The following is a 12,212-nucleotide window of genomic DNA, read 5'->3' on the forward strand; positions in this document are numbered from 1 at the left end:
CGTTAGAGAGTGAGAGGGCGCAGAGAAGATAAGACGAAAAACGGCGCGAGACTTGGAGACCCGAAGAACTCGGGGGATGTCCAATTGGGGGGATTACCAACTCGGGGGATTGGCCCCGCCCAAAGAACCGTGGCTTGCAATACGCCCATTTCTGCAACTGCCGCACGGTTTTAAAATTATTTTTTCTTGTTAATTCTCGCTCTATTGAGAAAAATACAGTTTTAAAACCGTGCGGCAGTTGCAGAAATGGGCGTATTGCAAGCCACGGTTCTGTGGGCGGGGCCAATCCCCCGAGTTGGTAATCCCCCCAATTGGACATCCCCCGAGTTCTTCGGGTCTCGAGACTTGAAAATTAGTTTTTTATTTGGATTCAAATTTGAACTGAATCAGGAAAACGCTCTGAAATCGAAAGGAGAATTTTATTTTTCAAACTTTGGAATGAAAAAGTATAAAATTTATCATTAATTCGTGAAAATGTGTGCAACGGCAATTTAAAGGCACATACACAACTTTTCTGGGCGGGTCTCGTCACGATCTTTGTCATTTCTAAAGCTACAGTTTCCAAAAAAGCTCAAATGATTGAAAATGCAAGCATTAATGTTTAATATTGAGTTGGAGACCAGGAAGAAGAAAACCATTAAATAAGTGGCCGAGTTTCTTATTTCGCGGCCAGGTTCGTTCAAAAAGTTCAAACATCGCGCAAAATCTTTGAAAATTGCAAAAATTAATGTTTGATGCGGGAAGTTGTTGTAATTTTGCAAGCATTTGCAATGAAATGAGACCCCTCCGAACGGAGGGGTTGATCAATATAAAACAGCGATTTTTTTAAAGAAATTTCATAGATTTTTTTTTTGGTTTGTCGATTGTTTAAACATCACTTTGTTTTCTTAAATTATCAAAACTTTTACAATCCCATTAGCAATCTGCGCACAGTTCCCGAAACCGTGCGCAGCTTACAAAATGGGCGTGGTTTAATATGCCTTTAGGAATGAGATCCATCCTGCTACTCCTACTGGCGGCATCCATAGCTTCAGCTATCTTTGCTCCTGGAGCCAGCGGAGGTTTTGGAGGTGGAGGTTTTGGGTCACGATCATCATCATCATCATCAGAAGAGGGACGAGGACATCACGGTCACGGCCACGGCCACCATCATGGAAGACCCCCACGGCCACGTCCACCACGTCCGCCAGTATCAAGAGAACCCGAATGTCCAAGTGATTGGTTGTCGTTTGACAGACCTCAGGGAGTCTGGTGTGTCAAGGTGAGCGAGCTACAAGTGCTAGCTCTTTATAGTTTGTAGTCTTACAGGTCTTCTATGAATCACTCACTCAGCCCATCGCCGAGAGTAGGTGCCAGGCACAAGGGGCCACATTGTCCGGATACCAGAATGCCAATGAGCGAATGCAAGTTTCATGTGAGATTTGTAGTTGTTGTAGGCTGGGACCTATCAACCATTATCACGAGGTGCCAGGCTGTCCAATTACGGATTGATCTACAAAAAATGCGGGAATTTTGTGCCCAGCAAAAATATGTGACGTCAGCACGTTCTTAACCATGCAAAATCAGTTAAAAACTCTGCGTCTATTCTCCCGCATTTTTTGTAGATCTACGTAGATCAAGCCGAAATGAGACACACTTTGACACCACGTGGAAAATCGGACTAACGGGTATCCGAAATCTGGGCAATACAGTGTCTATTTTTAAGGTGATACCGAGGTTTTTCCATAATTTTTGATTTGCTACAATGCTATGGCACACGTGGAGTCAGAAAGTCCCATTTCGATTTGATCTTCAAAAAATGCGGGAGGGGAGACGCAGACATCTCAACTGATTTCGCATGGTTAAGAGCGTGCTGACGTCACAACTTTTCTGGAAAAATATTTCCGCATTTTTTGTAGATCAAACTGTAATGAGACAGCCTGACACCACGTGATGGCACTGTTTCTTCTGGTAAATTATATGAAAACTCAAAAAATGAACTTTGAAAAACCGGATGTCCGGTTTCCTAGACGAAATTTTATTTTACTGGAAACACTTCAGACGCTGCTCGTACACTTACAAACCAGAATGGAGGTGGCTTAGCCGAAGTTTGGGTTGGAGCCTATAGAAAAGCTAGATGTCCAAATAAACCTTCATGTACCCCTCTTGACACTTTCGAATGGACTGATGGACATACAACTGGTACTGATGGATTCCATTATCCGGGTACCGAGCCAAATGGATATGTCAACGAACATGGGTTAGTACAGATTTTAACTACTAGTTTATAAATCGTAAAGTTACATGGAGCTCTTTTCAGACTTTTTTTTGAGCCGCAGAGCACCTCTCTAAGCCTAAATCTCGGCTTGTCAAGCTAATAAGCCTAAGCCTGAACCAAAGCCTGAGCCTACTTCTAAGCCTAAGCCTCTGCCTAAGCCTAAGCCTATGCCTCACAGCTTGAGCCTAATCCAAAGCCTAAGCTTAAGCCTAGGCCTAAAACCTTTAAAATTTCAGGGTTACCTAAATTAAATTCATTCCATTTTATTTCTATAATATTCAGACAACAATATTGTATGGAAATGCATATTCACCCGAGCTCTGACACTGAAGCGGCTCGCTACGGATATCATCAAGGAGATTTGGATGATATGCTTTGTGTTGTACCGGTCAGACTCTATGCATGTGGAAAAGTACCCGAACAAGTATGAGATTTTTGTGTTGGAGTTTCTTGAATGGGACGCCGAAACTCATACTTATAAAACCTTTATATGTCATGAAGAAATCTATGAAATTTGGCAATTGTAGCGACCACTGTGACTGAGTTCGTGGCGAGACCCACTTGAAAAAAAAACAACGTGTGCCTTTAAACTGACGTGCCAAATTTGCGAGAAATGACGATGTATTAGAACGAAAACACGAAAAAAATTCGTTAAAATAGGGACAATCCATCTGTTTGAATCCCCTCCAAAAATAGAACTGCAAGACCAATCAGCGATTTGCTCCGCCCACTTTTCGACCAATCAGGATTTTTTTCCAAAACTTTTACTTATTTAAAATTGTCTTTTTTTGGAATGTTTTAGGTCTAATTATACAAAATATCGACTATCATGGCAACCAAAAAAATTCATTTTTTCGAAAACTTGGTGCAATCGCGCTCCAAAGCAAAATAAAAACGCTCCGCCCATCATATTTAGGGTCTCGTTAGGAAGAAAACCGTATTTTTCCCCCGTTTTCAAGCATTTTTCGTCATTTTTTTTTACGGAAAACTTAACAAAAAAATGCTTTAAATCAGCAAAATTAATCTAAAAAATTCGAATTTATTGGTTTTGGCCACCAATTCCTAACGAGACCCAAGTTATGGAGGCGGAGCGCAATGATTTGGCAATGGAGCGCGTTTGCGTTCCCCAGTAACTGAAAAACTGGTTTTTTTTCACTTTTTTCCGAAAAATACACTTGGAATTGTTGCTTGATTGCATATTTTTTAAAAACTCCAGAAAAACGTTAAAAATTTTTAATTTCCAGCCTTTTTAGATTCAATTAAAAAAATAAATTTAATAAAAACTATTGAAAACAGGAATGCAATGGGAGGCGGGAGATATTGGGGTATCCTACACGAATTTCAGAAAAAAACAGGCAAAAAACAATACGGTTATGGGTATGAACAAGGTTAGAGAACAATAACAAATTATTAGAATTTTTGTGTGTCTAGAAATGAACAACGTTTCTGGGTAGAAGGGGTAGAATATAATTACAAAAGAATGTAAAGATGGATGAGAAGTGCATATAAGGCGAGTCCGGCGGCCGCATACATGTAGTTCTCGTTCTGGCCGATGAGATGAACGAGTTGGCGAATGGCTGGGTCCAGTTCCGGGAACATTTCGTCCTGAAAATAGGTACTTTGAGGAGTTCTGGGAGTAAAATGTGCACGAATAAACGAAATGTTTTTTTTTTTTTTAATTCGAAAAAACCGGCTAATTTCAGCTTAAAAACTTAATTCTTGCAAACTTTTTCGTGTCGCAGAGGTCATATTTTTGAGCTGTGACACGGAAAAGTTGCCGAAATTGAAGAGTCTCGCTTATTTAACTCGCTTATTTTTGTGAAAATTTGATTTTTTTATATTTTATTAGGCACATTCAAATATTATTCTGGTTAAAACTAACCATTGCCGTGCGCTTCGCAACTGGCACTGCAGTCATGATATCTCTGTGGCTCTCGTCGAGCTCGGTTTGAGCCTGAGCCGACTTCGCCAGCTTTTCCTTGGTGTCGATGAGCTCGTTGACGAGTCCAGATCGCTCCTCGGCCCACGTGGCTTGAAGGACGTTGTTCTCCTCTTCCAGCTTGGCAACTCTGCAGAAAATAGAAATTTTTTGATTGTTTCTCATTGTTTTTAGGCCATTTTTCGCTTACGTCTCTTTCAAAGTAGTCATCGACACCTCCGCGTCTTGTGCATTCGCCAGCTGCTCACTGAGTGATTTGTTGGCGTCGACGATTCCCTCGGTACGCAGCAATACCAGTAGAAGCTCCTCATTCCTGAAAAAAAAATCATTTTGAAAATTAATCCAGTTTAAAAACGATCTTACTCCTTCTGCAGCTGACTTTTCTCTTCGGATAGTTGCTCATTTTGAGCTCTCGATGAAGCGAGCTCCCCTTCCCACCGCTTCTGTTGAGCTTTGGCAGCTTGTTGCACAACTTCGAGGCGAGATTCCAGTTGAGTTATTCTGCAAAAAAATATTATTTTAAATTATTTTCTTTATTTTAATCATTTCTTATTAATATTCTAACCTGTCCTTTCTCGGTGACAACGCCGCATCGAGTTTCTTCGAGATTTCTTCCGCATCCTGCTGAAGTTTGACATTTTGGGCAGTTTTCTCAGCGACCCGCCGCTTGAGTTCGTCGAGAAGCTCGTCTTTCAAGGTAGCAATCTCGATTCGTGATGAGGATTCCATATTTTGCGGAAATTTAGGCGAAAATTGGAGAATTTAGGTGACGAAAAGTCGAAAAAGTGCGGAGAAAAACTCTAGAAAAATCCTAAAACCAGAGTCCGCAAACACCGACACTTTTGTAGGCGCCAGATTTTACGACAATTCGAGTTCTAATTTTTCTCACATTTCTTCCGTTTTTAATGGAAATTAAAATACTTTTTGGCAAAAATCTGAAATAAAATGGTGAACAATGAAAAATCATGTATTTTTCGAATCAGATTTCCAAAAATCAACATTTAAAGATCATCAAAAAAATCTACAATAATTCTCAAAATTCGCTCATCTAATCAAAAACACCATTTCCTATCGAATGACACTAAATCTGAACCTCTACGACACAATTATTAGTTTCAGGAACACTCAACTCTGAGAATGCGTATTGCGCAACATCTCGTAGCGAAAACTACAGTAACTCTTTAAATGACTGCTGATCAGCTTTTGAAACTAATTGAAATGATTTATTTATAGTAAGATTTTAAAAAAACGAGATGTAAATCTTCAGGGAAAAAATCATTTCAAAAATAGAACCCGTAAATCGACATACAGTAGTCATTTAAAGAAATACTGTAGTTTTCGCTACGAGATATTTTGCGCGTCAAATATGTTGCGTGATACGCATTCTCAGAATTTTGTGTTATCGTAGTAGAGCCTCTATAAAATGGGTAATACTGTAGATTTAGGTCTTAAAATTCACAGTTCTGAAAGGTATGTTTTCTGCTTGATGAATAACTCCAAATAATAATTTATTCCAATAGAACTTATGTTGGAAGCTTTCCACAAGCGTAATTCATCGGCCAATAGCAATGCAAATCGTCAAGATCAGCGTGAATAAACGAACGAACTGATGCCTGAGCTGTGTCTGACCACGGATGAATGTACATTCCCATACAGCTTTGCACTCTGAAATCCACGGAATTCTCTCTTCCCTCATAATATTAAATGGAAGAGTTTGCCGAACTAGGCTATTTTGGCTCGGCCATATCTGGGGTAGATTTACGGCGCGTTGCGTGTCGCTTCACGGTCGCTCAACTTAGGGAACGCGTATATTATTAGATGTATTCAAATTTCTTTTTGGAATTCCACCAAGAAATTTAGCAAAATTTACTCGCACGGTGGTGTTATTACGGGAATAATAAATCATGTAAATGCTCCACGTACACATTCTCATGATTTATTGTTCCCGTAATAATTCACCATGGAGATTATAGAAAAAAAAAACTGTACCCATAAGGCGGATTAACCCAACCATCAGGTCCAGGACCACCCCAATGCATGCCATCAGTTCCAGTTGTATGCCCATCAAGCCATTCGAATGCGTCAAGATCCGAGCAAGAGGATCGCACTGGACACCGTGCTCTTCGTCTTGCTCCGAGCCATACTTCGGAGAAGCCACCACCGTTTTGGTTGGTTAGAGCACGGGCGGTAGCTGAAATATGGTTTATTGTCTAAAGTCGGTTAATATAATACTAACTAGCAATTTGAAGTCGTTCATTGTTGTTTTGTAGGCCGGTCAATGTGGCTCCGAGCGATTTGCACTGCGCCTCTGCAGCATCCCAGCTTTTACCTCCGAAGAACACCTGAACACTTTAAGCTACTTATTCTCTTGAATCTCACTCTTTTACGATTTTGATGTTGTGGGATCATGAAGTTTATACATAGTTTCTTAGTATTTCCCCAGCATATATTTAGATCCAAAACAGAAACTATCAACATTTGAAATTTGTCACACGCTTTTGTAACAAAAGTTTTGTAATGAGACTCAGTTTTTTTTAACCCCAAGCCCAAGCCTAAGCCTACGCCTAAGCCTAATTGTAAGCCTAGTTTGTAGTCACTCACTTTTGCACACCATCTTCCCTGTGGTCTCTCAAAAGTCATCCAATCAGCTGGACACACTGGAACCCGGACTGTAGGTCGTGGAGGTCTTGGAGGTCTTGGAGGTCATCCATGATGATGATGACCTTCTTCAGAAGACGATGAGGAATAGGATGAATAGTGACGTTTACCACCCCCCCCCCCCCCCCCATACCCACCACCGGGAACAAAAATCCCAGAAACTACAGTAACTCCGAATAGAACAGCCAAAGCTAGGCGCTTCATGTTGGAAAGCGAGAAAAGATTGAGAGGACAGCAGAACAATCGAGTTCTTATAGTGTGTGTGTGTGTGAGCAATAAATGTTTCATTGCATAATCTCAAACTTTATATCGTATTCCTTGTTCAAACTATAGAGTCAAATACGATTCTAGCGTGTTTTGGGATTGTTTTGTAAAATGAAAAATATTCAAACATTTGTATAATATAAAATTCAAAACCAGTGTACTGCTTTATAGTGCTATACTTACTGAAAAGAGCCGTCAAATAATCAAATGTTAACCAGTTAGGTGTCGCTGCTGCCAGCGGATTTACCACGACTGGGAAGTTCAGGTCTTAACTGGATTCTAGGCCCACGTGCGGTACTAGGCCTGACTAGGTCTGTAAAATTGGGCCGACCCGCTCAAAACAGAACTGGAATGTGAATCGGAAACTACGGGAGTAGATCCACGTTTTTCACAAGTGTCGACCGAAGTTTTTCTGAACACACGGGACGAAAATATTCAAAGATCACAATTTTTTTAGGAATTCATGTAAATAAATCTTTATTCATCTCAATTTACTGTGGGACTTTTCCACAAGCATACGCCCTTCCAATCCCATCCCCACAATTAACACCATCCATCTCTCCGTGATGATAGCCATATTTCGCGCCAGCCGTGTCGGAAGTCGGATGAATTATCATTTGCAAACAATACGGCCCATTATTCGCATTCGGCTCAGTATTTGCCCAATGGAACCCATCCGTTCCAGTTGTGTGTCCATCGATCCATTCAAAAGTGTCCAGTGGGGCACAGGCGTTACGATTCGGGCACTGAGCTTTTCTTCTTCCGCCAACCCATACCTCGGCTGTTCCTCCTCCGTTTTGGTTTATGATATCGCGGAAGGCATCTGAAATTACTTAATGAGGTCTTGAAGAGATTATGTTTGTTCTTACATGAAACCTGCATTCTCTCGTTCGAATTTTGATATCCGGTCAATGCAGCGCCTATCGATCTGCAGAGCGATTCAGCTGTACTTTGAGATGTTGAGGCGTAGAAGACCTGAAAAAGTATGCACTGAAAAGGTATCAGTTTAGATTTAGTACCTTGATGCACGATGTCCCCTGCGGCCTATTGTATGATGTCCAGCCACTTTCACATTCTGGGCGAGGCTGCACTGGTTGTGGACGAGGTGGGCGTGGGGAATGTGGTGGTCTTCCGTGATGGTAATCTTCCTCGGAGGACGATGATGAGGAAAACGAGGAGTATGACTTATAACCTCCACGACTCCGGCCGCCATTGATGAAAATAGCGAAGGTAAAGCCTAGGAGAAATAGCAAGAGGAGAAGCTTCATGTTTGACTGATTTTGATAGTAAGAACGATTTTATGATACCTTCGGACCCCTGGTAATAAAAAAATTTTGCAAGAACAAAAAGCAACGGTTTTTTGTTTGCAGTGTTCTGACAAGGAACCCGTACTCTTTATTCAAGTTTCCACTGATGCATAGACTAGTAGTAAGGGGAAATGTATATAGCACAATACAAGAAAACATTTATGCAGCACACTGATCTCCATAGACACTGATATTCTTGAATGCTCCGCAACAATGCAACGATCCACCCTCCCTCGTGCTCTTGAACCCGTCTCTGAACCAATTCACGTAGCATGGAGCAACCTGCTCTGAGATGATGAGTGCTTCAATGGCCGAGAAGGCAGATGTTAGGCCTCCTAATAAGCCGAATGCTGGAATTTTTTAAGATGAGGTTTCAAAATTCTATTGGTGCAGAACTTACTCAGAGAAATGCAATTGAATGCCAGCAACAACTTTGGCGTGTAGTACCAAACGCTATAAAAATATAAATTTCAAATCAGCTCCCAACTCGAACCACTTACTCAGCCAGCGTGGCAGTCTCCACATCGGGACTATTCTGTTGGATGGTGCCTGCTTTCAGACCGTCTTCACGTTTCTTGGCAGAAGCTTGCATAAAGAGCCAGAAGATGCTCGGTAGAAGCATAGTCATGAGGGTGATGGTGGTGGCACCGACTAGATCCAGGAAGAGGCCGAGCTTAAGGACAGAGAGTGCGGTGAACATGACGAGGAAGAGGATGAAGGTGCGGACAAGGACGCGGCGGCATCCGAATTCTGGAAATGGTTATTATAAACTAAAAATTTGGTTTCAGATGTTCTTGAGTTTCTGGTTTCGGGGGTACTAAGATTACAGGTACCAGGGGCTGGCGAACCGTACGTCCGGTTCAGTCCAATTTTCCAGCCCTAAAAGCATCTTGTCAAACTGTTTCAGTAGTACGAACAAAAAATTCCACAACTTCAAACTACAACTTTCTTTCAGCCTCACCCAGATTGTGCTCAACAAAACTTCTACTTTTAAAACTAAACACTACAAAATTAATTCTATTCGCCAACGCTTAGACTACAAACTACACTTTTCCCTGAGCCTAAACTTACGATTTGGAATCTTGATCCACTCCTCCACTTGTTGAGATAATGGTGATAGCACAATAATGATAGTAGGCAAGATATGAGCAGTGATTAGGATATTAATGGTCTGAGCGACCCAAGTTAGCTGGATAGACGGGATTACGGTATCAATCATACTGTCTCCGTAGGCAATTAGGCCGGTGATTGAGACGGCGAGATATACGAGGGTGATCACTAAAATGTTTCTGATTAAATTACCATAATTATATAAGAATCTTACGAATGTAACTGGAAATTACAGATTTGTTGAATTGATGTGGCATAGCCATGTCATGTTGAATTGTTGGGAATGCACCATGACCTCCAAACGCGAATACAATTGTTCCATACGCCAACGTGAATTGCTTGGCCTCTAAGGATGGCATCTGACGGTACGGGACGCATGATGTCATATCCCAAGATGCTCCGAACACAATGAGCCCTGCTGCAATAGTACTAGAAACTGCAGAGATGACAGCCAACTGCCAGAAGTCCATTGGGCTCTGAAGCAGACTGAATGGCCAGAGCACCAACGCGATTGCCACGATGAAGACGCAAAAATCTAGATGGAGATGGAAGAAGGTGTTCAGGAGATTTGTGAAGTTCTCCGCAGAGATCAATAGAAGAACACAGGCGATGAGGAATTGGGAGACCACAAGACACACGGCTACCACCTGCCGAGCCCAGTTACCCAACGCCCTGTAAGCCATCTCTGGATACGGCCGTCGACAATGGGTACGGTATTTTGGCCAGCGGATCTAAAAAGTTATTTGGAAAATAATTAAGATCCATCAAGCTAACCAACCTGCATCATTTCCCAATTCTCTCCAAGCTGAATTCCAGTGTATCCCGAAAAAATTGAGGCTAGCAGGATGAGAACACATCCGGCTATCAGGCCGGATCTTCCGAGCGCCAATGGAAGAGAGATCATACCAGCGCCCATCATGTCTCCAACAATGAACACGGCTGCCATAAGCCATGAGATTCCATGCGAGTTGTGGTACTGTAATGAGGTTGAGGTTCGGGGACTACACATAGACTTTCAAACATTGAAATTTAACTCGGATAATTTAATTTAAGTTCTAAAAACACGAGTGTTTTTTTTGTAGTTTGTAGCATGGGTATGCGGCAAATTTCAAAGAGTGGATTTGCCCAATTCGCCGAAATTTTTGGAGTTTGCTCAGTACGGCAAATTTGCTGAATTTGCCGAGCTCGGTTTGTAGTTACATTACCGTTTTAGCCACGGCCAGCAATTAGCTATGGGTGGAATTTTGACGACAAAATATATTATACAACCTCATCTTATTGACTGAATAGAGTTAATATTCCGATTTGGTAGTTCGTAATTTTAAATTACTACTTTTATTAATTATCCTAAACACTGATGAGGTTTTGTTCGCGGTTACTGTAGGACTACAAAAACTACAGAAAGTTCAACATACTGTACTAGAAGAGTCCGTGGAAACTGTAGAATTTTCGGAAACCTTGTGCGGGAGTTTTCCACCAGAATTCACCGTATAGACCTTCTTGCTACCCATTTTTTCCTTTTGAGCTGAAAATTTTGAAATATTACAACTATGCCGTCCATCGGTTCGATTAGAAAATAAACCGAATTTAAAGTGCTAATAATGAAAGGATACGGTAAGGCGTATGTATGTATAATCGAAAAAGTTTTGAAAAACGAAAATGAAAGGTTGGACTGTAGACTTTATCAAACGTTCTTCAATGATAACACAAATGAACACACACAAAAAAAGCATCATTTTAATGGGTTCATCAACTATGGAGACGGACATAAATCACCCTGATTCGGGGGGAAAACCGAACGATTTTTTCGAGGAAGTTGAGACAGTTTTAGAACACACTACTCGCTGCGATGACAACTGTGGTAAATAATTTATGAGTTTTATGGTTCGTTTTTTCAGCAAATTAACCGATCATGTGATATTAGGATTTGCAGTAATTTTGGGTAACTTTTGGTCGCTACTGCAAATGGGAGCTGCTGGTGTGTAATTTTAAGTGTCTTATTCTCTATTAGATGTATCTCTTACACAATAAGGCGAGTCTGCTATTTGGTGATTGATATTTTGAGTTAAGACTATAAATCTAGGGACCGTGATAAGGTTATAAGGGTTCTGTACTAATTTCAAAAGGTCATAACTTTACCGAACCTAATAATGATTTTATTTGAAAAACCTCAGTAACGTTTTTTTTTTTAGTCAGAAATTTTGAAGAAGTTTCAAAGTATACTGGTTGTTTTAGTATCAAGTTTTTAGGCATAACCGAGCAATTAAGCTAACAGAGTCACTGGCGTAAATGTGCATGTAGTTTGTAAGTTAATAGCTTAACTCTCGTAAGATCACATAATTTACAATAAACTTTTTTCAACTATTAAATAATGTTTTTAGGTAGCTTTTTCCACATGATTACTTTTTTGTACCTGTAGGAATTTCTAATCTGTTTATTTGTAGTTCGGCTTTAGTTGTTTAATTTTAGTCTCACTGAAACACTTTTTGTTCCGATTTTTCACTGAACAGACTCACTTTTCAACAATAAATTTGTAGAGAATTGGAAATCTATCAAACTATTATACAATTTTCTTTGCTAGGAACCGCAAAATTTTTTGAAAGCCCAGCTCTCAGCAAAGTTGAAACTGAATTGTTGATAAATTCAGATAGATCGTCACTTATAAGCTCACGTGATG

At 40.6% G+C, this 12,212-nt stretch overlaps 5 protein-coding genes across 5 annotated transcripts; 1 reads left to right on the forward strand and 4 right to left on the reverse strand.

Annotated features, from left to right (window-relative positions):
- Nucleotides 1–982: 982 nt before the first annotated feature.
- On the forward strand, nt 983–2,783 carry clec-104 (C-type lectin domain-containing protein). Its single transcript, NM_060847.3, has 4 exons — nt 983–1,261; nt 1,309–1,414; nt 2,041–2,239; nt 2,540–2,783. Exons 1-4 carry the CDS (start codon nt 989–991, stop codon nt 2,685–2,687), a joined length of 726 nt encoding a protein of 241 aa, NP_493248.1. The 5' UTR covers nt 983–988; the 3' UTR covers nt 2,688–2,783.
- Nucleotides 2,784–3,440: 657 nt separating this feature from the next.
- On the reverse strand, nt 3,441–5,034 carry Y18D10A.11 (Dynein regulatory complex subunit 4). Its single transcript, NM_060848.5, has 5 exons — nt 4,762–5,034; nt 4,560–4,697; nt 4,387–4,509; nt 4,140–4,326; nt 3,441–3,862 (listed from the first exon to the last, which is right to left on the reverse strand). Exons 1-5 carry the CDS (start codon nt 4,923–4,925, stop codon nt 3,728–3,730), a joined length of 747 nt encoding a protein of 248 aa, NP_493249.1. The 5' UTR covers nt 4,926–5,034; the 3' UTR covers nt 3,441–3,727.
- Nucleotides 5,035–5,719: 685 nt separating this feature from the next.
- On the reverse strand, nt 5,720–6,840 carry clec-105 (C-type lectin domain-containing protein; the record flags this gene model as incomplete). Its single annotated transcript, NM_001377665.1, has 4 exons — nt 6,798–6,840; nt 6,433–6,538; nt 6,186–6,387; nt 5,720–5,861 (listed from the first exon to the last, which is right to left on the reverse strand). Exons 1-4 carry the CDS (start codon nt 6,834–6,836, stop codon nt 5,720–5,722), a joined length of 489 nt encoding a protein of 162 aa, NP_001364637.1. The 5' UTR covers nt 6,837–6,840.
- Nucleotides 6,841–7,587: 747 nt separating this feature from the next.
- Nucleotides 7,588–8,401, reverse strand: clec-106 (C-type lectin domain-containing protein). Its single transcript, NM_060849.3, has 3 exons — nt 8,138–8,401; nt 7,988–8,093; nt 7,588–7,941 (listed from the first exon to the last, which is right to left on the reverse strand). Exons 1-3 carry the CDS (start codon nt 8,384–8,386, stop codon nt 7,610–7,612), a joined length of 687 nt encoding a protein of 228 aa, NP_493250.1. The 5' UTR covers nt 8,387–8,401; the 3' UTR covers nt 7,588–7,609.
- Nucleotides 8,402–8,477: 76 nt separating this feature from the next.
- On the reverse strand, nt 8,478–11,066 carry Y18D10A.23 (Amino acid transporter transmembrane domain-containing protein). The gene is made up of 7 exons (NM_060850.5): nt 10,951–11,066; nt 10,314–10,511; nt 9,750–10,266; nt 9,497–9,703; nt 8,926–9,175; nt 8,826–8,878; nt 8,478–8,775 (listed from the first exon to the last, which is right to left on the reverse strand). The coding sequence occupies exons 1-7, from the start codon at nt 11,044–11,046 to the stop codon at nt 8,585–8,587; spliced, it is 1,512 nt and encodes a 503-aa protein (NP_493251.1). The 5' UTR covers nt 11,047–11,066; the 3' UTR covers nt 8,478–8,584.
- Between the last annotated feature and the right edge of the window lie 1,146 nt (nt 11,067–12,212).

This window comes from Caenorhabditis elegans, chromosome I (assembly GCF_000002985.6).
Source record: "Caenorhabditis elegans chromosome I".
NCBI classification, from domain to species: domain Eukaryota; kingdom Metazoa; phylum Nematoda; class Chromadorea; order Rhabditida; family Rhabditidae; genus Caenorhabditis; species Caenorhabditis elegans.

Coding starts and splice junctions, on each gene's coding strand:
- clec-104 (NM_060847.3), top strand. CDS start 989: ATGAGATCCATCCTGCTACTCCTACTGGCGGCATCCATAGCTTCAGCT. Junction 1,262..1,308: donor AGGGAGTCTGGTGTGTCAAG/GTGAGCGAGCTA, acceptor GTAGTCTTACAG/GTCTTCTATGAATCACTCAC. Junction 2,240..2,539: donor GGATATGTCAACGAACATGG/GTTAGTACAGAT, acceptor TATAATATTCAG/ACAACAATATTGTATGGAAA.
- Y18D10A.11 (NM_060848.5), bottom strand. CDS start 4,925: ATGGAATCCTCATCACGAATCGAGATTGCTACCTTGAAAGACGAGCTT. Junction 4,510..4,559: donor AAAAGTCAGCTGCAGAAGGA/GTAAGATCGTTT, acceptor TTTTTTTTTCAG/GAATGAGGAGCTTCTACTGG. Junction 3,863..4,139: donor TTGCGAAGCGCACGGCAATG/GTTAGTTTTAAC, acceptor ACCTATTTTCAG/GACGAAATGTTCCCGGAACT.
- clec-106 (NM_060849.3), bottom strand. CDS start 8,386: ATGAAGCTTCTCCTCTTGCTATTTCTCCTAGGCTTTACCTTCGCTATT. Junction 8,094..8,137: donor AGGGGACATCGTGCATCAAG/GTACTAAATCTA, acceptor ATACTTTTTCAG/GTCTTCTACGCCTCAACATC. Junction 7,942..7,987: donor CGAGAGAATGCAGGTTTCAT/GTAAGAACAAAC, acceptor AAGTAATTTCAG/ATGCCTTCCGCGATATCATA.
- Y18D10A.23 (NM_060850.5), bottom strand. CDS start 11,046: ATGGGTAGCAAGAAGGTCTATACGGTGAATTCTGGTGGAAAACTCCCG. Junction 9,176..9,496: donor GTGGATCAAGATTCCAAATC/GTAAGTTTAGGC, acceptor AACCATTTCCAG/AATTCGGATGCCGCCGCGTC. Junction 8,776..8,825: donor ATTCAATTGCATTTCTCTGA/GTAAGTTCTGCA, acceptor AAAAAATTCCAG/CATTCGGCTTATTAGGAGGC.